Here is a 26,073-nt window from a genome sequence, read left to right as displayed (position 1 = left end):
TGATGTTTATTGAAAAAACAAATAAAAGGGTATGTCATAAATGTGGTTAACAGGGGGAATGGGTATAGCACTGAAGAGGGAGAATGAGGTTGGCCATACCATTTAGAGGGAGGGGGAAGAGAAGTGGGGAGGGGAAAAGGAAAAAAGGAATCCACTAAAACTCCCACGGCTCACCTTTCAGTTTCTCATGTCACCCAATCATTCGTTCCTGGACAGAATTAACAGCTAGAAATGGTTTAGGGGCAACATCTAGTAGTTTGTCTACAAGATATGGGAGATGAGGAGTTGGAGGGAATGAGTATAGGATTTTCAGGGATTCTCTCGCTTGAACCTGTCTATGGTGAACCAAGGATCAGGAAGCTTAGTCCTGGTCCCAGCTCAGCCACAAACTAGCTGTGTGACTTTGGGCAAGTCATTTCCCTCTCTGGGCATTTCTTTGGCTATAAAACAAATTCAACTCTACGGCAGGTTCTACCCTGGCTCTTGCAATGCCAAATGTGTTGGCAACCTGACCTAGGCCGGGTGACTGGCTCAGCTTTGGAAAAATAAAACTACACAGGCCCAGCCAGAGGTATATGGTGCTGGCTTTCACTGAAGTTCATTTTGTCAGCGAGGGCAGCGATTCAGAGGGTGAGTATGAGTGCACGCACCTACAGGAACTCACTCTTGCTGCAAGAGCAATCATTGCAGAGTGCTCTGACAGAGCCCAGGTTTTGCTCTACACAGAAAGCAGGACGGGGGGGGGGGGGGGGGGTGATCCAACCACAGCAGTCGCACACTATGTGGGGGCTGGGGATGCAGGGCGCAGTGGAGGCGGGACAAGGAGAGGGCTGTGGGCTTTGGGGAGGGGTTGGGAGGTAGAGCCACATCAGCACCTCGCCGTCTGCCACACTGCTCATTTCAGACAGCCTCCCCCCTTGAAACAGAGGCCTGGGCCCCTGGTCTAGTTGAAGCAGCTCTTTGGGTAAAGATGCCACACTTGGCACCAAGATCCTTGATTTCTGTGGGTTTGAGACCATCACAGCAAGGGTCAGGGTTGTCTCCATTGGCTGGAGTCAAATGAGGTAGGCTGACTCAATCTCCCCCTTGCCTTGCCTTTCTGACAAGCTTGTCCGTGGTTGGCCACACTCCCACCCCAGCTCTGAGCCTCCGGACAGCTGGCCAGGCCTACCGTGGCCTGAAAAGCTGACCATGAGACTGGGAACAGGCTGTCTCCACAGCTGGCATGAATTTGTGTCAACTGTGACAACTTCAAGGGCAAAAGGTCCCCAAATGAAGGTCAGGGGAGAGGAGTCCACATTTGAGGTTTCTGTTTGAGAGGGAAATGTGGTTCTGGTTCTGAGGTACTGAGCCACAGTTTCATGATTAGGTAGCCAGGAGTCAGATTCTGGGTGCACACCTGCACACGTGTGACAAGGCGAAGGGGATACTTGGGGGAAGACACTGAGCCTGGCCTACCTCAGTAAGGGGGCTTTTCAGTCCCCAGGATGAAACTGCCAGAGGCCCGTATCTGACAGCAGATTCTCCCAATATCCCAATCTGGGGACATTTCCAGAGGGACTCTGGTCCTCAGTTCAAGGCAATTCAGCAAAGCTTTATGAAGTAACATCTCCACAAAAGGCACACTGGAGGCCCCCATGGGGGCTTTGAGAACACTGATGGGGGTAGGGAGAGGCCTAAAAGCAGCAGCCCAGGACCCTGGGGGTGTGGCCTCTCCCATTGCTTCAGTTTATTGCTCCAAGACCTTGAAGGACAGGGGGGTTCCACTCTTGGCAAAAGACTTCATCAGACTGCTAGGGTAGATGCACCCAAGCTTCTCCGGGGTTGGAAAGCCCCAGACCCTGTAGAGAGACAGGCTCAGCCGGTCCCCGATATAGAAGGGACCCACCCATTTGGCACTACTGCCATTCCTGGGGAGGGACAGCAAAAGTACTTGGTCACCCACATTCCACTCTTTCTCCTGGCTCTCCCGCTTAAAACGCCTGTTCTCTGCCTTTTCACCGCCCTTGTCAGCCACCCTCAAGTGAAGCTCCAGCAGCTCCCTCATCATCTGTAGCAGGAAGACATCCATCTTGAGCCCTTCGATGTTTGCACTGCTCATCTCCCACCACAGGGGCTCCATCAGCCTCTCCTGGCCCCCGGTCAGGATCTGGAATGGTGTGGCCTGTGGGGAGGAGGCCCTGAAGGCCAGGTGCAGCAAGGGCAGGGAAGTTGCCCACTTCTTGCCGTGCAAGAAGATAAACTCCTTGAGGGCCCTCTTGAATTCCCAGTAGGCCCCTGAGTTTGTCAGGCAGAGAAACTGGAGGTCCCTACTCAGGGAGGCAGCCTGGGCTCCCAGAGCCAGCCCACAGCTCACCAGAACATGCCGGGCAAACTGTGGGCCCTGGGCAGCCTCCAGTCTCACGGGAACGCCCCACCTTGCAAACACGTGCTGTAGCAGCACCTGGGCCACAGCCATGTGCGTGTAGGGTTTCAGCGGGAACGCTTCTACCCACCTGGTGTTGGGGTCAGCCACAATCAGAACATGCTTATGGCCCTCCTCACTTATGGTGATGGGGCCCACCACCTCAATCTGCAGGTTCGACCAAGGGGCAGTCGACCTGAGGGGCCACAAGGACTCGATTACCTTCAACTCACTGCCTGGGAGATTTCGGGGGATGCAGAACAAGCAGCTTCTGCAGTAATCTCTGACATGCTCCTGCATCCCAGGCCACCACCCTAACAGCCGCAGCTTCTTGTAGGTCTCCTCAGGCCTCTGGTGGGCCCCCACGGGGAGGTCGTGCACAGAGAAAATCAGGTCCCTTCGGAGCTGCCGCGGGACCACCCAGACCTTGGGCTTCTTATCTCCCTTGAACAGCAGCAGGCCGCTCTCCTTGTCCAGGCTGAGTGAGTTAAAGGCAGAACTGAAGGGTGAGGAGCCAGACAATTTCTGCCCAGCCTGCAGCTTGCCAATGATATCCGCCAGGGTACTGTCACTCAGCTGTAATGCCCGCAAGTTGGGCCTCTTGCCCATGGTATGGGGAGACACTATGGGGACTGGCACATCCGTTGGCAAATTCCAAAACTGCCCGCCCCCCTGGGCGCCCTGTTTGGCCAGAGTGTCCACCGTCACAGCAAACAGGGAGCCCCGGTAGGAGGTTCGGTAGATAAATGGAGGGGACGAGAGGCCAGCGGTGAGGGATATGATGTAGGAGAGCAGGTCCGGGTGAGGTAGTGGAGACCCATCGGAGGACAGGAAGCCCCGGGCCTTCCAAAGGGGCAGCAGCTCCCAGAGGAGGCTGAAGACCCAGTTGCAGTGCGTGAGGAAAACCACAGGGAGGGGGGACTGGCCGAAGCGCTCCAGGCCGCAGGCCACGGCGGCCAGGTGGGCATAGGTGGGCGTGTGAGGAGAGCAGGAGAAGGAAAGGGAGACAGGCGGGCTGGTGGGAGACAGGACATAGAGACCGAAGCCAGCACACCACTCATCGTCACGGTAAAAGCAATAGCCCGACATGTGGATGCAGACGAAAGTGGACAGGTCAGAAAAAGGAGGCAGAGACTGGAAGAAGCGAGGCATGGAGGATGCGGGTGTCAGCAGGCGGTTTTCCCCCAGCAGGCCCTGGAGAAGGGTCAGTTCCAGGGCTCTCTTGCCTTTGTCCTGTACCAAGAGGGACCATCGGATCAACCATGCTTTGGAAACCCTGTGGCCCTCCCATGCCTCAGGGTCCACCGAGGTGCGGGCAGCATAGGAAAGGTCCAGGACCACCGGGGTGTCTCCGATGCAGCGGGAAAAATGCTTGAGGGCCCAGGCCACCGCGTAGGGGCTGTCTCCCCCCGACTGAGGACCTTCACTCTCCTCATCGGGGAGGAGGGGTTTCGAGGTATAAGCAATGGGGTGGTTCCTCCCTGAGTGTTCCTGATAGACACTGGCCGTCAGGGCCACTTGGCTCACCGTCACCTCCAGGCGGAAGGGCAGCTGGGCGTTGGGGGCCGTCAGGCAAAGGGCAGACACCAGGGCTCGCTTCAGGGCCAGGAAGGCCTTCTCATGCTCCTGGTCCCACTGCCACTCTGGCTTCTGCTTAAGGAGGCTGTGCAGAGGGCCCACAAGGGCTTCGTAGTCAGGGATGACATCCCGGTGGGAGTCCATGAATCCCACAAAGAAGGAGAGCGCAGTGAAGTTGCTAGGGATGGTCATCTGGGCCAGGTGGGCAAGAACCTGCTGGCAGGGAGCCTTCCCATCCCAGGGGATGCCTAGGGAGGGAGCAGCCACTGCTGGAAGGAGATCGATGTCCAGGGCCCCGTCGGCAGGGTCGTGCAGGCTGAGGCACCGGAGGATCTCCTCGGAAAGGGAAGGGCACTCCGTCTTGAACACCGACGCCAGCGAGGAGTCCAAGTCCTCTTCCTCAGCAGGGCTCTGCGTGCCCTGACCCTCCCTCTGCCCCGCATCCTGCCTCTCTCTTGGCTCTTCATCCTGTCTGTCCTCCTTCTCCTCCCTGACTTCTTCCACTTTCTGAGGCTGAGGACTCTCTAGGGGCCCTAGACTGGCAGTGTCACTTAGCTCAGAGCTGCTGGCCAAGCTGGGAGGAAGAGCCTTCCACACTTTCAGGAAGTTGCCAATGTCGGTGTCCAACCTGCACCAAAACAGCAGAACAGAGGGACTCAATGGAGTAGGGAGTGGGCAGCCCACCATGAGAGGTCATCCAAGGGGAAAACCATACTTCTGAAAACCCTGCAGAGCCCCACTCCATTGCTCAGTGTCCCTGAGCCTGGGCAAGTGCCAGCCTCCAACATAGCAGAGCTGCAGTCAGGACCCAGCTCAGAGGTACTCCCTCGACCTCCACCATGCACCAGGCCTCAGTGAGATTCCACGGTCCTTACTCAGTCAAAATCTCATTGACCACGTGACATTTTCAACCAGTTTTAAGCCAATGGTTGATAAGAATTAGATGACTGGGCCCTGACCAGGTGGTGGTGGCACAGTGGATAGAGCATCGGACTGGGATGCGGAGGACCCAGGTTCGAGACACCGAGGTCGCCAGCATGAGCGCTCACCAGCTTGGACCCAAGGTCGCTGGCTTGAGCAAGGGGTTACTCAGTCTGCTGAAGGCCCGCGGTCAAGGCACATATGAGAAAGCAATCAATGAACAACTAAAGTGTCGCAATGTGCAACGAAAAACTAATGATTGATGCTTCTCATCTCTTCGTTCCTGTCTGTCTGTCCCTGTCTATCCCTCTCTCTGACTCTCTCTCTGTCTCTGTAAAAAAAAAAAAAAAAAGAATTAGATGACTGGTACTCCCAAGCTGAACACAGGGATGAGCAAGCCAGGGAGAGGTCAAGAGAGGGAAGGAGGCCTGACAAGGGATTTGAGAGAACCCAGCAGACAAACCTTTACCACATCACTTTTTTCCAAACAGGGAAAATGGGACTGGGGGCACCTGGCCAGGGAAGCAGTGCCCGACCGAAAAGGTCCTGCTGGGCTCAGGGAACTAGGAGATGGGCAGCAAGGTGGCTCCGAGAGGGTAAAAGCTAGAGGATCCGAGTTACTGGTAACCAGTTCTGCTGGCACCAACAAAGGGACCTTGGGGAAGTATTGAGTCTCAGATTCCTCATCTATAAAATGATGACAGCAGTTGCGTATGTCTAACTTTAGTTTGAGAACTAAACGGGATACTACATGTGGAAAGAATTCTACATGACAGAGACTCTAGACAGAGTTGCCCTTGTACACAATGGAACAAGAATGAGGCTGTTCACTGCAGCACTGGTTCCAATAGCATAACAAGGAAACTGTCAATGGCCCTCCCTAAGAGATCAGATAACTGCTGGGTACTCCTGTAATGGAATACCACACAGCCATTAAAGTGAGCCACATGAATTAACATCTGGGGGGAAAAAAAACAATGAAATTTGAGTACAAATGCCGGTTGTGGGCCCTGGCCAGTGGCTCAGTGGATAGAATGTTGGCCCAGCATGTAGACTTCCCGGGTTCATTCCCCAGTCAAGGCACACATGAGAAGTGACCATCTGCTTCTTTTCCCTTCCCTCTCTTCTTTCTCTCTTCCCCTCCCACAGCCAGTGGCTCAATTGGTTTGAGTGTCAGTTCCGGATGCTAAGGATAGATCAATAGATTTGAGCATTGGCCCCAAACAGGGGTTGCCAGCTGGACCCTGGTCGGGGCATATGTGGGATTATGTCTCACTATCTCCCCTCCTCTCCCTTAATTTTTTTTAAATTTTATGATGGAGGAGAAAGAGAGAGAGAGAGAGAGAGAGAGAGAGAGAGAGAGAGAGTTGGCCCCGGGTGCTGAGGATGGTTCCATGGCCTCTACCTCAGGTGCTAAGAAGAGTTCGGTTGCTGAGCAACAGAGCAATGCCCCAGGTAGGCAAAGCATCACCCCCTAGTGGGCTTGCCGGGTGGATCCCAGTCAGGGTGCATGCGGGAGTCTGTCTCTCTGCCTCCCCACCTCTCATTTAATTAAAAAAAGAAAGAGAGAGGGAGGAGAGTGAGAAAGAGAGGGGAGAAGCAGGAGGCATATACTCATAGTAGTTGCTTCTTATATGTGCCTTGACTGGGCAAGCCCAGGGATTGGAACTGGCAACCTCAGCATTCTAGGCCAACACTTTATCCACTGTGCCACCACAGGTCAGTCTTCCCTCCTCTCACTTAAAAAAAAAAAACAAAAATAAAATAAAACATGCCAGTTGTGGAAGAATATATATAGTATTCTTTTAAATTTTTTTGTGTGTATGTGACAGAAACAGAGAGAGACAGAGAGAGGGACGGATAGGGACAGACAGACAGGAAGGCAGAGAGATGAGAAGCATCAATTCTTCATTGAGACACCTTAGTTGTTCATTGATTGCTTTCTCATATGTGCCTTGACCAAGGGGCTACAGCAGACTGAGTGACCCCTTGCTCAAGCCAGCGACCTTGGGCTCAAGCTGGTGAGCTATGCTCAAACTAGATGAGCCTGTGGGCAAGCCGGCAACCTCACAATTTCAAACCTGGGTCTTCCGCGTCCCAGTCTGACGCTCTATCCACTGCACCACCACCCTGGTCAGGCTTAATTTTTTTTATTTTTATTTTTTTTAGAGAGAGACACAAACAGACAGATAAGGAGGGAGGGAGAGGGAGGTGAGAAGCATCAACTCCTGCATTGACCAGAGGGCTCAAGCCGAGCCAGTGACTACTTGCTTAAGCTAGTGACCTTGGGCTTCAAACCAGAGAGCTTGGTATCATGTTGATGATCCCATTCTCAAGCCGGTGACCTTACACTCAAGCTGACAACCCCCATTCAAGCTAGCAACCCAGTGCTCAAGCCAACAAGGCCATGCTCAGGCTGGCAACCTTGGGGTTTTGAACTTAAAACCTCAGAGTTCAGATCGACGCTCTATCCACAGTGTCACCACTGGTCAGACAGGATACATATAGTATTAAAGCATATGTAAAAACTGTAAAACTGCAAAACCGTACTCGAAGTGGACTATGTATGCCTAAATAAGTGGAAGAAGTATAAAGACATGAAAAAGTCAAATCACTCTGCTTACTATTAAGCACTAGAGGTATATGCTGCCTAACACTTACAGGAAGTTTCTGGTCAGTTCCAAGAGGGGCTGGGATGCAGGGGAGGCCCATTACCTGTTTGGCTTCCTCAGAAACTCATCCAGGGTGGGGCCATCACGGCCCAGGGGGTCATCGGGCACCATGAAGAGATTCCCGGCAAAGGTGAAGGGCAGCAGGCTGGACCCGGAAGACAGGAGGCACAGTCACGAGGAGCCCTTGACCCACCCATATCCCACTGCTGCCAGGGTGTCTCCACGGGGCCGACAGCCACACCTCCTTTCAGCACATGCTGGTGGGCACTGTTCCAAGGACCCCCTCCTTGCTCCAACACCCCACTGCCAGGGGCTGCCTGACATTCAAGGGGAAGGAACAGCCCGACTCCCTCTGAGCCACCTCACCGATCTTTGACCATCAGTTTCTTGGAATTATTCATCAGGATGTGGAGCTGCTCATTGGTGACGATGATGCCATCTGTCTCCTCTGCCAGCTTTATCATGAATCTGCAAGGAGAGGAGGAGTTCACTAATGATGCAGTAACCAGCCCCACCCTTTCCTGAGCCTGTCAGAGAATGAACTTGAGGCTTCACTTTATGTTGGACAAAGACTGCCCTTGGTAGTGGAGGAGCCAGGGCTTAGGAGCCCATCCCCTGATCTAAGCATCTATTTGCAATCACCACTATCCACTGGGAGGGTGAACTGGAAGGCATACCTCCTACCTGTATATGGTATAGGAACACAGACCCGTAGTTCACACATAGCTATTCACATACACATGTGCAGACACCCACACACTCATTCATATCCACACATGCATTTTACAGCTTCTGTTTCTGTACCTGTAAAACATAAAATACCCCCCCTATATTGCTGTGAGGATTAAACTGAATAACAGCACATTGAAGTATCTAGTTAATGCCTGCCACACAGCATACACACAAATTTTCCATTATTATTCTTCACCAACGCACAGCATTCATGTACTACACACATAAAACCACACACCTGAATAAACAAACCCATTTCCCAAGGATCATTTCTCCTCAAACGCTGTGACCAAGAAAGAAAGCAAAAGCCACCTACTTCTAGGCATTCCCTGAAGATTGTCATTCAGGTGGCCCCAAACATGCTATTCCACTAGTACCCAGCAGAGGGACCTTCAGCAGGAAAGCCTTCTTCCCTGAAACCCAAGCCTGAATCTAGAGGCACTCAAACACCTCACCCGGGAGGCTTGCTCTTGAAGGAGAGCTGCCCAAGCTGCCCCGCCCAGCCCTTCCCAGGCCTGAAGGCTGAGTGAGTGCTAGGTTGTTGGAAAAGCGGAGAGGAACAGAATTTCTGCGTGCCTGGCATGGGAGGTGCCAGTGTTTTCCCTGGGATGGACTCCAGCCCAGGACCAGTGACTACAGCAGGGCCTTCCCCGTCCCCACAGAGGCGGCATCACAGATTCCCCTGTGCACACTGGTGTGCAGCCATGTGGGGACTGGGTGCTTAGGACTGACAAGTAGGAAAGCATGTGGGCTTTCGCTAGGAGATGGGGCTGTTCTAACCAGATCTAGAACGCAGCCAGAGCTCCCACCACGTACAGCCACACACATACCTCCTCCCAGTGCCAGGGCTGGGGAAGAGAAAGACTGAAGCAGTTCCTTGATTCATGAACTTCAACCTCAAATCAGCTGCTTGGGGAGCAACTCCCAATGCACCAGGATCACCTGGGCTAATCCCATCCAAAGCAGCAGGTCTCAGTCCATAGGTCATGGGAAAGTCTGTTAACTAAGGGAAATGGAGCTGCGGAGTCTCAAAGTCAGGAATGCCCCTTGGCCTCAGGTAGAGCTGACATTAGAGCACCCTCCTCAGTGTCCCTCCCTCTGCCTACAGAGGTCCCCTGCCATTCTCTCCGAAATGACGCCCTCGGACATGTTTGCCTCCACTTCCTGAGAGCAGATGAAGCAGGACTCCACCCAGCACACAGCCCAGCCTCCAGAGCCCCGGGGAGAGAAGGCCTGGGGACCGGCACACCTGTAGTCATAGGTGGTGATCTTCTTGCCATTCTCCAGCTGGGAGGGCGTGATAGAAAGCATCTTGAGGGAATGGAGCTTCGTCAGAAAGTGGCTCTCTGGAGGTGACAGGCAGAAGGTAGAGATCGTCAGAGGAAGGGCTAAGTGGAAAAGGCCATGATGGGGACAGAGGCAGGGAAAGGAAAAGCTGGGTGCTGCGGGAAGGGAGCAGGAGGGAAGCGCCCTTTATGCTTACCTCTCACTCTCCGGTTCTTCTTCAGCTGCCAGGTGGGTACAAACACAGTGACCTCTCGGTGTCCTCGGTTCCAGAAATACTGCACTGCCATGGCAATGCCACGGCAGGAGAAGAAGTGCTGGAGGCCGTGCCTGGGAGGGTGGTGGGAAGTGAGGGAGTAACTTCCTGCCCAAGGAACTGCCCTGCCTCTCCACCCCTCCCTCAGAGCCTGGGAAGCACCGCGGGCAATGCCAGGGCACAGCGTCAGCACCACAGGCACGGAAAATGCCCTTCACCCATCCCTCCATCATTACACATTCTGTGAACACCTACTGGGTGCCCTCACCTACTGTGTGCATGTACGTCCACACGTACATGGGTACCGGGGCCTCCAGGGCGAGAGGAGGAAGAAGGCAACCTCTACCCCCGAAGAGCTCAGGTTAGAGCTGGAAGCAAACAAACATTCGCTGCCCACCTACTGTGTGCTGAGAGTGTGCTCAGCAGACACCTGCCTACCCTCCTAGCACATTAAGTGGTCTTGCATATATATTCACAACACATACATACAGTAAGTGTTGTGCAGGGAGGGCAACCTCTAATGGCTGGTCAAGAAAGACTTCATAGAGGAGGTCTGCGCTGGGCCTTACGGATCAGCCTAAATTTTTGAAAGCTGGCCTGAGGCTGACTGATGCCATGTTATGCGAGCCAGGCTGCAGTGGACAGATTGTGGGCTTTGGCAGTGGACCATCTGAACCCAAAGGCCAGCTGGAACCCTTACTGGCTCTGAAACCTTGGTCAGGATTCATCACCTCTGAGCTCGTTTCTGCTTCTATCGAAGAGGGAGAACAGAAACCCACATTTGCAGGGTTGCTATAACAATTCTACGCTCACCGCCTAGCATGCTTGCCACTCAGTGTGTGCCGCTCCCCTTGCATCTTCTCCCCATTTGAACCTCACGTCACCCATACACAGAAGTCAAAAAGGAATGCCCACACTGTCTGCCCAGGGATGCCACGCCCCAGCTCCCAGCATGCCCAGCCTACCCCGTGCTACTCACACCATGGCCACGCTGCTGCCATCAATGACCACTCGCCGCAACCCCTGGTTCCCAGGCTCTCCCGACAGGTTCAGCTCAAAGGGTGTATTCAGCGCCTCGTGGTATCTCTGAAAGCTGGTCACTGTGGTGTTCGGCTGTGGTTGTCGAGGCAGCTGCTTTGGGGACCCCTCCCAGGCCCCCAGGAGCCCACCCACCCGAGACTGGTGCTTACTAATAGGAGCCAAGGTGCTGCTAGACTGAAGACCCTGCCTCCTGGCATCCCCCTGGCCCTTCGAAAAGGAAGCACTGCCCTTTGGCAACGGCTGGACCTCTCTCAGAAGTTTGGCTGTGTCCAAGGCTACCCCTGGATCGGCAAGTACCTTCTGAGCTACTGGTGTTTTTGGAGCTCTGGAGGCTTTGGGGGCTGCAGGCGCTTTGGGGGCTGCAGATCCTGTTTTAGCTGCAGGCCCACATTGAGCTCTGAGGGTTTTGGGACCCACAGGTGATGTTTTGGCTGCAGGCATTTTCTGAGCTGCGGGAATTTTCAGAGTTGCAGGCACCACTTGAGCTGCCGATGCCTGTTGACCCACAGCTGCCTGTTGAGCTGTGGCCTCCCCCTGAGCTGCTGGCTTTGTTGGGGCTGAAGGCACTTTGGGGGCTGCAGGTTCTGTGTGGACTGCTGACATCATTTGGGCTGTAGGCACTTTGGGGGCTGCAGGTTGCACTTGATTTGCGGGCAAGGTTTGAGCTGTGGGCACTGCTGCAGCCACGGGCACTTTGAGTGTATCAGACACTATTTGAGCGTCAGGTACTAACTGAGCTGTCAGCTGCCCTTGACCCATGGTCTTCCCTTGAGCTGCAGGCATCCCCTGCCCTGTGGGTGGTGCTGGAAAGGGCCCCTCTTCTGGCCCCTTACAATCCCACTGTACATTTCCTTGATCCCTAGGCTCACTTCCAGCTTGAAGTTGAGGTGTAAATGTCAAAGGTGGCCCTACCTGTGGAAGTCCTGGGCTAGCTTTGTCCTTTATACTCGAGCTCCCTGAGACCACCAATAAACTCATGACTTTTGGGGGGGTTTCTGGTCTTGGGCAATTCGGTAGGGCTGCCTCTCCTCCTGGCCCCCCATCTGGTCTACAGTCTGGGTTTTCGACACTGGGCAAAGGAACCAACTCCTTCTGCTTCCATTCCAGGTTTAAGGGCAAAGGACTCTGCCCTGGCAGCTTGAACTGGATGGGGCCCAGAGGCCGCTGCCAGAAGGGGAAACTGAAGCACGCCTGGGACAGAAGCCAGGCCAGGTGAAGAGAATGCAGTTCATTGATCCTCCAGAAGGTTGCAGCAATAGCTCCTGGCCACAAGGGCCCAAAGGCTGGCCCCGGCGCCCAGGCCTTCCAAGTTGGGCACACACCCAGGGCTGACACCGGAGTCTGGAAGGAGAGTTTGTCTTCCAACCTCTGGACCTGCCTTTGTTGTGACAAGGCTTGTGAGTGGTTCGCAGAATCCTGGCTGCTGGCGGCTGGCACTGGCCCTTCCTTGTGAGCACTGTCTGTACCACCTTGCTTGTTGGAACCGACCCTGGAGGAAGCCCGAGTTTGTTGAAAAGGTGGGGAGGCCAGTTAGGTCCCAAACTATTTCCTCGGGGTGGGGGAGCAGGGGGAGGGGCAGAGAAGCCAGGCTGATTCTCCAGAACTTACCGTACCAGCTGGTTTGCTGTCTCTTGCTGTGTGTTCTGGACTACAGCAGCTCCCAGGCTGGTTAATCTCTTTGAATTTTCTGCGCTCCCGTTCTGGAGGGCCCTTATCTCCAACAAGGGCCCAGGACCATCTCCCACGGATGTCACGGCCGAGGCTTCCTTCTGCTGCTGGGGAGGGCAGATGAGGACCTCTGGATCGGAGCGGGCACTGGAGGCACCAACGTGGCTGAGCCACTCGATGATGTCCTCCTTGCCTGCAGCATCCCGCACCAGGCTCAGCAGCAGCTCCTGGACCGCTGGGGGCAGCTGCAACAGGTCCCCTGCATACTGGTCACCCCGGATCCAGACCAAAGCCCCAAAGGCCCGGGTCACCTCAGCCTCCCAGATCCCCCGGGGGGTGAACAGAGGGGCAGGGCCCCAGCGCAGCCGCCCCACTAGCTCCTCCAGCCAGTTCTGGGTCATGATGAAAGACTCGGTCAGCCCGCCCACCATTAGGGAGCCAGGCGGGCCGGGCACCAGATAAGCCAGGGTACTCCAGCAGAGGCAGTCGAGGAAAAGGCCCTGGGCCCCGAGGAAGGCACAGTGCAGGGCTGCTGGGTAGCGAACCTCCTTCCATAGCTCTGGGTTGCAAAGGCCTTTCAGATACTCCTGCAGCCACAGTGGGAAGAACACAAAGGAAGTCATTCCTTTAGGGGCCAGCCACTGGCTCACACTCCCTAAACCAGAAGACCCACACCTCCTCAAGCAAGTGCCCGCCCCTGCCCACAAAAGGCAATGACTCTACCATGGCCAGCCCCTCTCCCTGGTCCTGCCCCCTCACACACTTCTTTCCAGGACAGATGGGGAAGACCTGGAGGGAAGGGAGCACTGGGGTTTGGAGACAAGGGGCCTGGTTTTACTTCCAATTTGACCTCAGTAGTTTAGGTTAATTGCGGAAATTCTGTCATGTTTTCAGGGCCTCTGCCGCATCACCTGTATAATAACAGGTTAAACGAGGTACTCCTAAGGTCCAGTCCTACTCTGGCTTTCAAGAATTGTGAAATAGCGAGGGGGAGGGGGATCGCACCCTCCAGGTGCCAGTAACTTATGTGACCTGGAGCAAATGACTTATCCTCCTGTGCCTCCATCCCCTCATCAGTGAAATGGGGATAACAGCCCTGCCTCCTCAGGCTGTTACGGAGCTTCAGTGAGTTAATACAAAGTGCTTAACCGAGTGTCTGGCACAGCCTATTCCCACTTGCTGGCTCAGAAGGGCTATGCAGCTTGTCAAAAGTAACACAGCTAGAGGGTAACTGGGCCAGGACCACACCCATATCTATCTGACCCTGAAACCAGGGTTCTTTCCACTTCCTCAGGCTGACTACACAGTGACAACAGGGTAATCCTGTGGAATTCTGCTTAATCCCCCTTCAGAAGGTCTCTAGCACAATCTGTACCTGTAACCATGGTAACTCTTGCCCAGAGGGGACACAGGAGAAGAGGAGGAAGTAAGTTGCAGGGCCTGCATCCAGAAGAACCCCACAGATACACACAATGCCTGAATTAAGCCCTTTGGCTTTCTGGGCAGACCCACACTCCTCCTGCTTACAGGGCTCACATACTCCGTCCTGGTGTGGGAGAGGTTGGGTTCCTCCACTACACGACTGAGTCCCACCAGCATGATCCCAGGAGTGCCAAGGAGCATTAGTACTCTCTCCTAATCAGCCAGCCATGTTGAGCGCCTTAGTGCTCACGCTGCTCCACACCCCTGTGTGAACAGACCGCAGTCACCTTCTTCCTGCTCTCCCCTGACAGCTCCACTGGAAAACCAATGTTCCATTTGGGATCTCCAGCAGCCACCTGGAAGACTCCAGGCTCTCTGCTCAGGACCCAGCCCATCCTCCTCTGCTTCTACCTATGCTTACCTCTCCCATCTGGCCAGGCCATAGACGGCCGATCCCTTCATCTAAGGGCCCGAAATGCACCCTGTCACTTCGACCCGGGTCTAACCCCTTTCTGATCAATCCCAAACTAGCTCATTCCACATATCCCAAGCCAACTCCTCCCACCCAGAACCTCAGCGGGACTCACTGCTTGCATCTGACCAGGTGCAGGACCCTTCTCACAGATCTTAACAAACTCCCAAGCCATGTACCCCAGATTCTAACCACAGGAAAACAACGTGTGAACACGAAGAGCTGCGCTGGGGAAGAAGGAGGGTGGTTTCTTTCTCTTTATGCAAAGACCTGAAAATATTTACCGTACCACGAACTGTTCAGCACTTTTTAAATGTTCATTGTTACCTTCTCCTTTCTTTTTTTTTTTTTAAGATTTTATTTATTCTTATAGAAAGAGGAGAGACAGAGAGAGAGAAGAGGGGAGGAGCAGGAAGCATCAACTCCCATATGTGCCTTGACCAGGCAAGCCCAGGGTTTTGAACCGGCAACCTCAGCATTTCCAGGTTGACTCTTTATCCACTGCGCCACCACAGGTCAGGCCCTTCTCCTCTCTTTTTTGTCTTTTTTTTTCTGTTTCTTTTTCTTTTTTCTTTTTATTGATTTTAGAGGGAGGCAGAAACATCAATCTGTTTCTATATGTGCCCTGACCAAGGATCAAACCAGCCACCTTAGCACTTCAAGACAATGCTCCAACCAACCAAGCTATCTGGCCAGGGCTGTTCAATATTTTTTAACTCAAAGATATATAGGAACTGAAAAAGTTGTCAAAATAATAAATCTGAATAGTTATTGAACACTTACTATTATCTCATTTATTCCTTTCTCTATGAGAAAATGACTATCATCTCTACTTTAGACAAGCAAGGACAGGCACATGTGCATCCGGGACATTCAGCCACTCTGACTCCAAAGTCTGGGGTCTTAACCATAAAGTTGTCTATACTTTCAAGCAAAAAAAAAAAGTATTTATATCTAGGAACAATTTTCCTGCATAAAGTCCACCCAGACCTTTTTCCTCCACGAAGAGAAAAAGTAGAGAAGAAGCAAAAACAAAATAAGCATAGAAAAAGAGTGGTGTGTGTTTATAAAACTATATTGCCCACTTTCCCACAGGTCCTTTGTCAATTTGTAAATTAAATAAAAACACCACTACAAAGTTAAAAACTGCCCTATATTCATGTGCTTTATTATTTAATACTTGACTTAGGATTCTCCTTTCTCATAAACCAGTTAACCATTGTGTAGTTTCCAGAACCACCCAAAATTATACTGCAGCACATACAAAAGGCTCAGAAAATGGCAGCACCAAGAAACTCTGGAATTGGGAGTAAAGGGGAACATTAAAAAAAGGAGGACTGGGCCCTGGCCGGTTGGCTCAGTGGTAGAGCGTCGGCCTGGCGTGCAGAAGTCCCGGGTTCGATTCCCGGCCAGGGCACACAGGAGAAGTGCCCATCTGCTTCTCCACCCCTCCCCCTCTCCTTCCTCTCTGTCTCTCTCTTCCCCTCCTGCAGCGAGGCTCCATTAGAGCAAAGATGGCCCGGGCACTGGGGATGGCTCCTTGGCCTCTGCCCCAGGCGCTAGAGTGGCTCTGGTCGCAACAGAGTGACCCCCCCCCCCCCGGAGGGGCAGAGCATCGCCCCCTGGTGGGCGTGCCGGGTGGATCCCGGTCGGGCGCATGCGGGAGTCTGTCTGTCTCTCCCCGTTTCCAGCTTCAGAAAAAAAAAAAAAAGGAGGACTGAGCCTGACCAGGCGGTGGCGCAGTGGATAGAGTGTTGGACTGAGATGCAGAGGACCCAGGTTCGAGACCCTGAGGTCACCAGCTTGAGCACAGGCTCATCTGGTTTGAGCAAAGCTCACCAGCTTGAACCCAAGGTCGCTGGCTTGAGCAAGGGGTTACTCGGTCTGCTGAAGGCCCACAGTCAAGGCACATATGAGAAAGCAATCAATGAATAACTAAGGTGTCACAACAAAAAACTGATGATTGATGCTTCTCATCTCTCTCCATTCCTGTCTGTCCCTATCTATCCCTCTCTCTGACTCTCTCTGTTTCTGTAAAAAAAAAAAAGAAAAAGAAAAGGAGAACTGAGGTAGAGTTGTCTGAGGAACAGTTAGAACCAGGACCCCAATCTTCTCCACCTTCACACATACACACAGGCTGGGCAAGTACCTCCCTATCCACTGGAGGTTTGTTTTCTAGAAAGCTGAAAACAGGCCCTAGGATTAGCGATATATCAGCACACTTGACGGTGTAGGTACTATACAAAATAAAAAAACATGGAGGAAAGGAGGAGGGCCAAGTAATGATGTCTACAATGGAAGCTGAGTGCACAGAAACCCGTTCTTTCCATTCAGAGATTCATCAGCCAGATGCTGACCCTCCAGGACGGAGAATAGAGAAATACATTCTAGAAAGCCAGGCAGTCCAAGAGCAAAGACCACCAAATGAGTTCCCTAACAGACAGTGCCCTCAGATCTCTGTACAGCCATGCTCAAAATCAGCCAGCCTCAGCCTCAGCTCCTGACTGGCTTGCAACTTGAAGAGAGAAATTGGGCAGGGAGAAGAAAACTTCAAAGAGTTTACTATCATTACTCTCCTCAGAGAGATAATAGAAAATAATGTAGGCACTAAACAAGGATAGGATACTTTTTTTTTTTAATTTTTTGGTTTATTCATTTTAGAGAAAGGAGAGAGAGAAAGAAGGGGGGAGGAGCAGGAAACATCAACTCCCACATGTGCCTTGACCAGGCAAGCCCAGGGTTTTGAACTGGCGACCTCAGCATTCCAGGTTGACACTTTATTCACTGTGCCACCACAGGTGAGGTTAGGATACTATTTTTAAAAATAGAATTCAGAGAGAGTGTAAATGACTTTTAGACATTAAAAATATGATGGCAAAAATGAAAGAGCCAAGAAAAGGGTTGAAAGATAAAGTTAAGAAAATCTTACACCTGACCTGTGGTGGCACAGCGGATAAAACATCAACCTGGAATGCTGAGGTTGCCAGTTCAAAACCGTGGGCTTGCCTGATCAGGGCACATATAACAAACAGGCAATGAACAATTAAAGTGAAGCAACTATGAATTGATACTTTTTGAGCTGCCCCCACCCCATCTCTCCTCTCTCTGTACAATCAATGAAATATAATCGAAAGAAAGAAAGAAAGAAAGAAAGAAAGAAAAGAAAGAAAGAAAGGAAAGGAAAGGAAAGGAAAGGAAAAGAAAAGAAAAGAAAAGAAAAGAAAAGAAAAGAAAAGAAAAGAAAAAGAAGAGAAAAGAAAAGAAAAAAGAACCTGATCAGACAGTGGCGCAGTGGATAGAGTGTCAGACTGGGATGCCAAGGACGGAGGTTTGTAACCGCGAGGTTGCCAGCTTGAGCACAGGCTCATCCAGCTTGAGCATGGGCTCCGTTTGAGCACAGGATCGCTGGCTTGAGTGTGGGATCATAAACATGACCCCATGGTCGCTAGCTTGAGCCCATAGGTCACTGGCTTGAAGCCCAAGGTTGCTGCCTTGAGCCCAAAATCACTGGCTTGAGCAAGGGGTCACTCGCTCTGCTGTAGCTCCTCAGTCAAGGCACATATGAGAAAGCAATTGATGAACAACTAAAGTGCCATAACAAAGAATTGATGCTTCTCATCTCTCTCCCTTCCTGTCTGTCTATCCCTATCTGTCCCTCTCTCTGACTCTCTCTCCGTTTCTGTCAAAAAGAAAAGGAAGAAAGAAAGGGAGAAAGGGAAGAAAGAAAAGAGAGAAATAGAGAAAGAGAGAAAGAAAGAAAGAGAGAGAGAGAGAAAGAGAGAGGAAGGAAGGAAGGAAGGAAGGAAGGAAGGAAGGAAGGAAGGAAGGAAGGAAGGAAGGAAGGAAGGAAGGAAGGAAGGAAGGAAGGAAGGAAGGAAGGAAAAGAAAAGAAATCAAATCTCCAGAAAGCAAAGTAAAAAGTCAGGGTTGGAAAATAGGAGAAAAAATATGAAAAGTGGACCAGTCAGTCCAGAGAATAGAGAACAGAGAAAACACAAGGAATAAAATCATCCACAAAATAATTCCAGAAAATGCCCTAGACCTGAAGAACATGAGTGTCCCGATGGAAGGACACATTAAATACAATAGTAACCAACAATAGATGAAGACAGATCCACACAATGGGGTCTCACTGGAAAACCTCAGAAAGTGGGGGAAACTACAAATTTGCAGAGAGAAAAAGCTTCACATACCAAATGACCAGGGACCTAGAATAACTCCAGACATCTAAAATATAAGAAGTCTGTGGAGTAATGCCTTTACATTTCCAAAGAAAAATAATTTTCCATTTACAATTCTATGACAACAAAAACAATAATAATAACGATTCTATATCAGTCAAAGTGACTTTCACATATGCAATCCCAACATTTTATCTTTTATAAAACCTTTCTCAGGAAGCTACAAGAGATATTTTCCAGCAAATCAAGAAAGGAAACCGACATAGAAAAAAAGCAAAGGCAAGCTCTAGGACAGGGGTCCCCAAACTACGGCCCGCGGGCCGCATGCAGCCCCCTGAGGCCATTTATCCGGCCCCCACTGCACTTCTGGAAGGGGCACCCCTTTCATTGGTGGTCAGTGAGAGGAGCATAGTTCCCATTGAAATACTGGTCAGTTTGTTGATTTAAATTTACTTGTTCTTTATTTTAAATATTGTATTTGTTCCCGTTTTGTTTTTTTACTTTAAAATAAGATATGTGCAGTGTGCATAGGGATTTGTTCATAGTTTTTTTTTTATAGTACGGCCTCCAACAGTCTGAGGGACAGTGAACTGGCCCCCTGTGTAAAAAGTTTGGGGACCCCTGCTCTAGGATGACATTGAAGGGAACTCTCAGAATTTATTTATCCATTCAACAAATCATTATTGGGCACCTACTATGTGTCAGGCACTGTCCTAGGATGACAACTGTCAGCCGGCATAGAGGATGACTAGTTCAGATTGGAGGGGAGGATATAAGAGATGAGTACATTAGAGTTGTCATCAGTATACTCTTTACCACTGCACCATCTTTCTAACTTGATGAAATTATTGATGAATGTGCTCTAGCAAGCCAAGGAAGAGAAAGACATTCAGTCCAGGAAACAAGACACTTAACAACAAAAAACAAATAAACAAACGAACAAAAAAGACAAAGGGATGATAAGAATCTCATCTTAGGATGACAGCTATGCAGGCCAGAACAAATAGAAAAAAGGACACCTCAAAGAAAATAAATTTAACTGAAAGAACATCTTGAACTGATAGATTGACCTTGTAGAAAATTTGTAAGAGGCCACTGAAAGTTGTAAGAATTAGCAAAAAATACAAAGAAAACAAGCATATTGAAAAACAAGTTCTAAACCTCAGTGAAATAAAAAAGAAAAAAATATAATCATAGTACATTTCAATGCTTAGATGTTAATGATATTTGCATAGACATAATGATGCAAATACTAAATATAGATTCAACAGAAAATTGAAAGATAACTATCTCGGGAATAAAGAGAGGATGGCAATGTAAGGAAGTTAAATCTTCACACACAAAAATAGGAAGTAAAAAAATATCTAAAATACCTGATCAGGCGGTGGCACAGTGGATAGAGGTCAGCCTGGGACGCAGAGGACCCAGGTTTGAAACCCAAGCTCGCCGGCTTGAGCGTGGGCTCCCCAGCTTGAGTGCGGGGTTGCTGGCTTGAGTGTAGGAGCATAAACATGGCTCCATGGTCGCTGGCTTGAGCCCAAAGATCACTGGCTTGAAGCCCAAGGTTGCCGGCTTGAGCAAAGGGGTCACCAGCTTGGCTGGATCCCGCCCCCTCCCCCTGCCCCAGTCAAGGCACATATGAGAAAGCAGTCAATGAACAATAAGGTCTTGCAACAAAGAATTGATGCTTCTCATCTCTCTCCTTTCCTGCCTGTCTGTCTCTCTCTGTCACTCTCTCTATTAAAAAAATATATATATAAATGGATTAATCAAAAGATAACAGTATCTACATTTTTTAAGGAGTTTGTGGAGATGTGTAAATGTCAGAGCAAACATTGTATACAAGAAAGGGCTAAAGAGAGAGTTGAGAAAGACAAAGTAGAAATTCACTTCATTGTATTGTGAGCTTTTTAAAAATTACTGAACTTTGCCTGGCCTGTGGTGGCACAACGGACAGAGTTTCAATGTGGAATGCTCAGGTTGTCAGTTTAAAACCTTGGGCTTGCCTGGTCAAGGCACATACGACAAGCAACCAATGAATAACTAAAGTGAAACCACTATGACTTACTTCTCACCTCCCTACCCTCATAAAAATCAATAAATATTTTTTAAAAATTACTGGACTTTTATATTGTGAATTACTTGTATAAAAGAAAAATTAATTGTGAAAAAAGAGGAGAAGGGTAAGGTGCTCACAACACAATAGGGAGAAAGCCTTGATTTGTAGCATTTGCCAATTTCTGTGGTGTCAAGACTCCCATCATGGCTAATTTCAGACTACCAATGGGAATGCCACTGGTTTGCAAACTTCCTGAAATTTTAATAATGGGTCAGGAGGAACCAACTCCAGCATACTCCTGGCTACTACCAACTTCCATGGTACTGTGCTCAAGTTAGTGTGGAGCAGGAATAGATGACCTTCCAATTGACAGCCAAACCAAAAGTCTGCAAACCACACCCTGTCCACTTAACTCCCTGAACCTAGTCTCTGGCTCCCCTTCACCTCCCTCCCCCATCTTCAAAAGGAATCTCCCAAAAGGGGAGAAGCAAACATGTCACCTCTCCTATCTGTATACAACCTGTCCTGACATCATTGTCCAGGAGGACAGAAGGGCTTGTCCCTGGGCAACTTGGATCATTATTAAATCCTTTCTCTGCACTTGCTGATTTCACCTCAGATGCCAGGCCTCCCCAGTGTTTGTTTTTGTTGCCTGGGAATGGGATTCCAGCAATGTCCTCATTTTTTAAACCCAACCACAACAAACCACTGTAAAGGCATTCTAGAGCTCTACAGAGATTTTCCTGGAAAACCAGTCACATATGATATAGAAACACAACCCAGCCTTTCTCCAGATGGGCCCGTACCCTTCTTGACCCTTTTCCCCCTCACCAACAAGCCATTTTAAGCCTCAACCCTTCCACATCCTGCAACTTCTAGTCTCACTGAGACCTCACTGCCGGCTGGCCTGTGTATAGTAGGCCATTATCAAAGGGCATGATTTTGTGTCCCTACAGCTGGAATTGGGGTCAGCCACAACACCTCCACACTAAACCACAAGACATCCTTATACTTGAGAAATTTTCCTGTATCAGATCTCTGGACTTTAGAGAGCATTTAACCCAAGTTTCTCACTTTAAAAACAAAGAAACTGAGACTAAGAGGGAAAAGGACTTGCTCAAAGTTACACATGTAGTTAACAACAATATCTGGACTCTATAGTTCTCCATGTTTTGCAAAAGCACATTGAGCATGCATTTTTTCAGCTGGTTCTCACAACCAACCCCTCCATGATGTGGGTATTATTATATTATTTTATAGATGAAAAAATAGGCTCAAGAAAGGGTAAATTATTTGACCCAGGTCTCCTAGTTAGAAGGTAGCAAACTACAATTTCAAACTCTTTCACCACACCCCTCTGTCCCAGTGTGGCTTGGTGATGGCAAATTGAGGCCAGATCCCCTAACTCCTGGGGCAAAACCTTATACTCCCTGTCTTCCTTGCCCTTCTGCTAATTTTGTGAAATTAGGAAGTTACTGAGTGCCCCCTCATGCTATGTTTCCATCTTAAACGGTGCTTTTCTCCACGGGGAGACAATGGGGAAGGAGGTGAAGGCATGGGGAAACTGAGGGAGCCACTGGTTACATGAGCAGGGCCTGGGGTGTGATGGAGGGATCCCTGAGGAAGCAGTGGGAACAGGAGCCCAGAGGCCTGGAGAGGGTGATCCAAGATTTACGCAGGGAGCAAGGGACCTGGGATCTCGGAAAGCGCCAGTCCCATACAAGGGCGAGCTGTTTTATTTCAAATTAACAAAAAGACTAAGAACCTGAAACAACCCAAAATGCTCCTCTTGTTAACCCACCCTATCCCATCTACTGAAAAGTCTTCATTTCAGGGGCTTCTGCACATCTGTTCTCAGGGCAGGCACCCCTCCCCTCCCCCAGTACCTCTGTCAGAATTGGAAAAACTGCTGATGCAGCAGCTCAACAGAGGGGCTGAGGGAGGAACTTTCCAGCCTGCCTGCCTGCCTGCCTGCCTGCCTGCCTGCCTGCCTGCCTGCCTGCTGGCCAGTACATTCTGGGCCTCCCCCACCTATGGCCTTGACCAATTAGGTGTTGGTATAGACCCAGCTGGGGAAGAAGTGTGTGTTGGTGTGGTCTGGGGGTGAGGGAGGCTGTAGCATTCCTACCAGGGAAAGATAAGATAAAGGAATCCTGGTGAAGGAGACCTTGGCCACGATTGGGGGTCAAAGGGAACTTGAGAGGCCCAAGTGGAGGAGAAGCTTGTGAGAGAAGCCAGGGAGAATACAAGGGAGGAGCACGATGACCTGGCCTATCCAGTGTCCAGCCCACACAGCAAGTCCTTTCATTTGAAAGCCCACAGCCCCCCTCCCAGATTTCAACCATCCCTAAGGGCTGATGCCTTCCAGATCAGCTGTACCCCCACCGCTGAGCCTCTGCAAGAGGCTCCCGGGGCATCAAGAGTGTGCAGCAGGGAGCTCAGAGCTCTGGGTTCCTGTCCCAGACCCGCCACCCCACCTACCTGACCCTGAGTACTCAGACACACCCCTTACCCTCTCCAGTCCCCAATAACTCATCTCTAAAATGCCAGCATTGCTTTAGTAGCATCTCTGACGGCCCCTCCAGTCCCAGCGCTCTGGAAGGCTCCAAGGGGCAGCACAGGATTTAAGGAGACTTAAAGAAACAGAAGGATCCTTTTGGTGGAGAACAAAGAGGTGTGTTGCAGAGGCCATATAAATGCTGGACCTTAAGTTGTCCCCGGATGGAATAGGGGAGCCCTGGATGCTGAGGCACTGGCCATGGAAGGCTCATGGAGTACACAAGCTGCGGAGCCTCTCAGGGCATTTGAGGGACAGAAGTGACACGCAAGAGAGGGGTGGGGCAGAAAAGAAAGAAGGAACCAGAGGGAAGAAATCAAGGCTGCAGATCTGGAAAGGGAGGTCCAGTACCTGCCCGCCATACTGCCGAATCCAGGTGGGGGGACCTAGGGAACCCCTGTCTCCCTGGGTGGCAGCGGAGCGGGAGAGGGGTCTAGGAGGAAGGGACTGGTGGGGGCAGGGAGAAGCTGTTTACCTTGGCTTTGCCCATGTTCTCCCTGGGCCCCTCGAGCTGCAGCCAGAAGTAGGAGCTGTCCGGGCGGCTCTGGAAGGCGTTCAGCTTGACCCTGAAGATGCGCTGCACTTGCAGTCGCTGCCTCTGCACCCGGGGCTTTGATTTGGTCTGCACCATGACCCATTCCTGCGCGGGAGGGTCGCCCCCGGCCAGGAGCATGGCTGCCCCGCCGGCCCCTGTAAGGAGGGAGCCCAAAGTGTCACCCGGGGCGCAGAGCCGGAGGCTCCCCAGCCCCCCTTCCGAGGAGCCCAGGCCACGCCCCCGGTTCCCTGCGCGCCCCACCCACCCCCGCCCCCTCGCCTCAGCCTCCGTCCTCCCGGCCTGCTGACCCACCAGCTACCGCGCCGGCGCCCGCCCTTCCGAGCTCCGTCTCTTTCCGCGGCGCCCGCGACAATCTCTTCCTGCCAGGGGTTGCAGCTAGGGGTGGGACCGGTCGGGCTCCCGCCGCCCTTCCCTCCGCCCCCAGCCTTCCCCCTTCGCTACTCCGCCAGCCCCTCCGGGAAGAACTCTTTCTCCGTCACCTGGGCGGCTTCAAGGGGCGCGGAAGGGGCGGGGGGAGGGAGAATTGGGCGAGGGGGGGGGGGCGGGGGGGGCGGGGGGGGGGGAACGGGACGGGGGGAGGGGAGAGGGCGGGGAGGGTCCTGGAAACCTCTGCCTTCCACCCAACTTTTGGTCCCAGAGCCAGAATCCAGGGGTCAAAGTTAATTTCCTTCCACGTTCCCCTTCCCCCAGTGGAAGGAAGAGGAAGGGGAAGGAGGGGCATTCGGGTGAGAGAGAGGGGGCTTGGTTTCACGGACCCGGCCTTCTCTCGGTTTCTTCCAACCACCCCGCCGCCTCCCGGGCCTCCCTGGAGAACTGGAACCGCCGCTCCTTCCCTCGAGGAAAAAGGTTAAGGGAGGGCAGGGTGGGAAGCCGAGGAGGCCAGGGCCCGAGGAAACTCTGGGCTGGAAACCGGGAGGGCAGGAGAGGGTAACAGCACCTCCTCCCCACCCTTCCCGCCAAGTCTGGGGACAGCCAGAAGCTGGCAGGCAGCCCAGACCCTCCTGAAGCCCCCAGGGCTGGAGGGGCCTCCTGCCCAGTTTTCCGACTTGCTAGGTTGTTTATGAAAGCCCTTTTTTAGCAAGTTTGAGTTATGCCCTGAGGCTTTAGGATTGGAGTGAGGGTCTGGTGGGTAACACAGCCTATGAGGGTTCCCATTGAGGAAGGGTTGACCTTGACCCACAGCCAGCTGCTCAGCATCAGTGGTCAGGGACTAGCCCTTCGCTTGTGACCATCTCCAAACACTGGGCCCTGTACGCGTCCCCAGCACAAAGAACACCTTATGCAGCCCTGTGGCTCGAACAGAACCTGGCTCTGTGGAGGGCACAATCTGTGTCTGGGCCTCAGTGACCTTTACTTTCCAAACCAAAACAGAATTGCAGTCTGACGGGCACAAGTGTATCTACGGGGACAAAAGCAGTGGACTTTAAATGAGAACTACCCTGGAACATCTGGGCTGAGGGGCCATCCTGTGTTTGTGTGTGTGAGTACAGGCAAGGGCCAGGAGTGCCCCACTACAAGGAAGGGGCCCCTCTGGGGAAAGGGAGATGGGCTCATGCCACTCCCAATCTAGACTGAACTTGGCCTAACCAGTTCTCCCGAGATTGGAATCCAGATAAGGAAAAAAGTGATCTGTATCACTTCTGGCTCCAAAGCCTTCTGCTCTGCCCCATGTCACGTCCCTATACTGTCCCTCTAGTCTACAGCCCCTTGACACAGACTCTCAGGGTGAACTTGTATCTGTCCACTCTTCTCACCTCTAACTGTGTTCCCTTTGTTAAAAGAAGCTGCTGTCTTATTGTGCTTCGGTGTCTCCTCTGAAGCAAGGTGACAGCCAGGTACTCCTGCTCCCCACTAATAAACACTTAATTCTTGTTGCTCTCTTCCAATTAAGATGGTGTGGACCACAAGCATCTTACAGGAAAACTCTCAGTATTAATCCTATTTTCAAGGATGCCATGTGGAGAGTGAGAAAAAGTCAAGTTTAGGAGTAAGATATTTGATAAATGGGAAAAATAGGGTAATTTTTTAAACTCTTGTGCCTCCATTTCCTTAGCTCATAAAAAAAGGGGATGATACCTACAGCACAGATTGTAAGTCAGACCACACAGGTGCAGGTACCATACCTGGCACATTGCCTGACAAGGAGTAAACACCCAATATGTTTTAATTTTTTCTTCCTAGATCTTGTCTCTTCTCCACTACCTCAGCTCTGGCCACTATGTCACCATGCTTTCCCAGAGATTCCCGTCCTTTCTGTCCTTTTGAATCTC

At 51.4% G+C, this 26,073-nt stretch overlaps 1 protein-coding gene across 1 annotated transcript; it reads right to left on the bottom strand.

Moving 5' to 3' along the window:
* NYNRIN (NYN domain and retroviral integrase containing) lies at window positions 1–24,221 on the bottom strand. The gene is made up of 9 exons (XM_066342048.1): window positions 24,095–24,221; window positions 23,723–23,937; window positions 12,497–13,143; window positions 10,827–12,377; window positions 9,791–9,921; window positions 9,557–9,653; window positions 7,942–8,043; window positions 7,619–7,720; window positions 1–4,610 (listed from the first exon to the last, which is right to left on the bottom strand). The coding sequence occupies exons 2-9, from the start codon at window positions 23,918–23,920 to the stop codon at window positions 1,730–1,732; spliced, it is 5,709 nt and encodes a 1,902-aa protein (XP_066198145.1). The 5' UTR covers window positions 23,921–23,937; window positions 24,095–24,221; the 3' UTR covers window positions 1–1,729.
* Between the last annotated feature and the right edge of the window lie 1,852 nt (window positions 24,222–26,073).

This window comes from Saccopteryx leptura, chromosome 6, assembly GCF_036850995.1.
Source record: "Saccopteryx leptura isolate mSacLep1 chromosome 6, mSacLep1_pri_phased_curated, whole genome shotgun sequence".
Classification (NCBI taxonomy): domain Eukaryota; kingdom Metazoa; phylum Chordata; class Mammalia; order Chiroptera; family Emballonuridae; genus Saccopteryx; species Saccopteryx leptura.
This window is presented reverse-complemented; position numbering and strand designations above follow the sequence as displayed.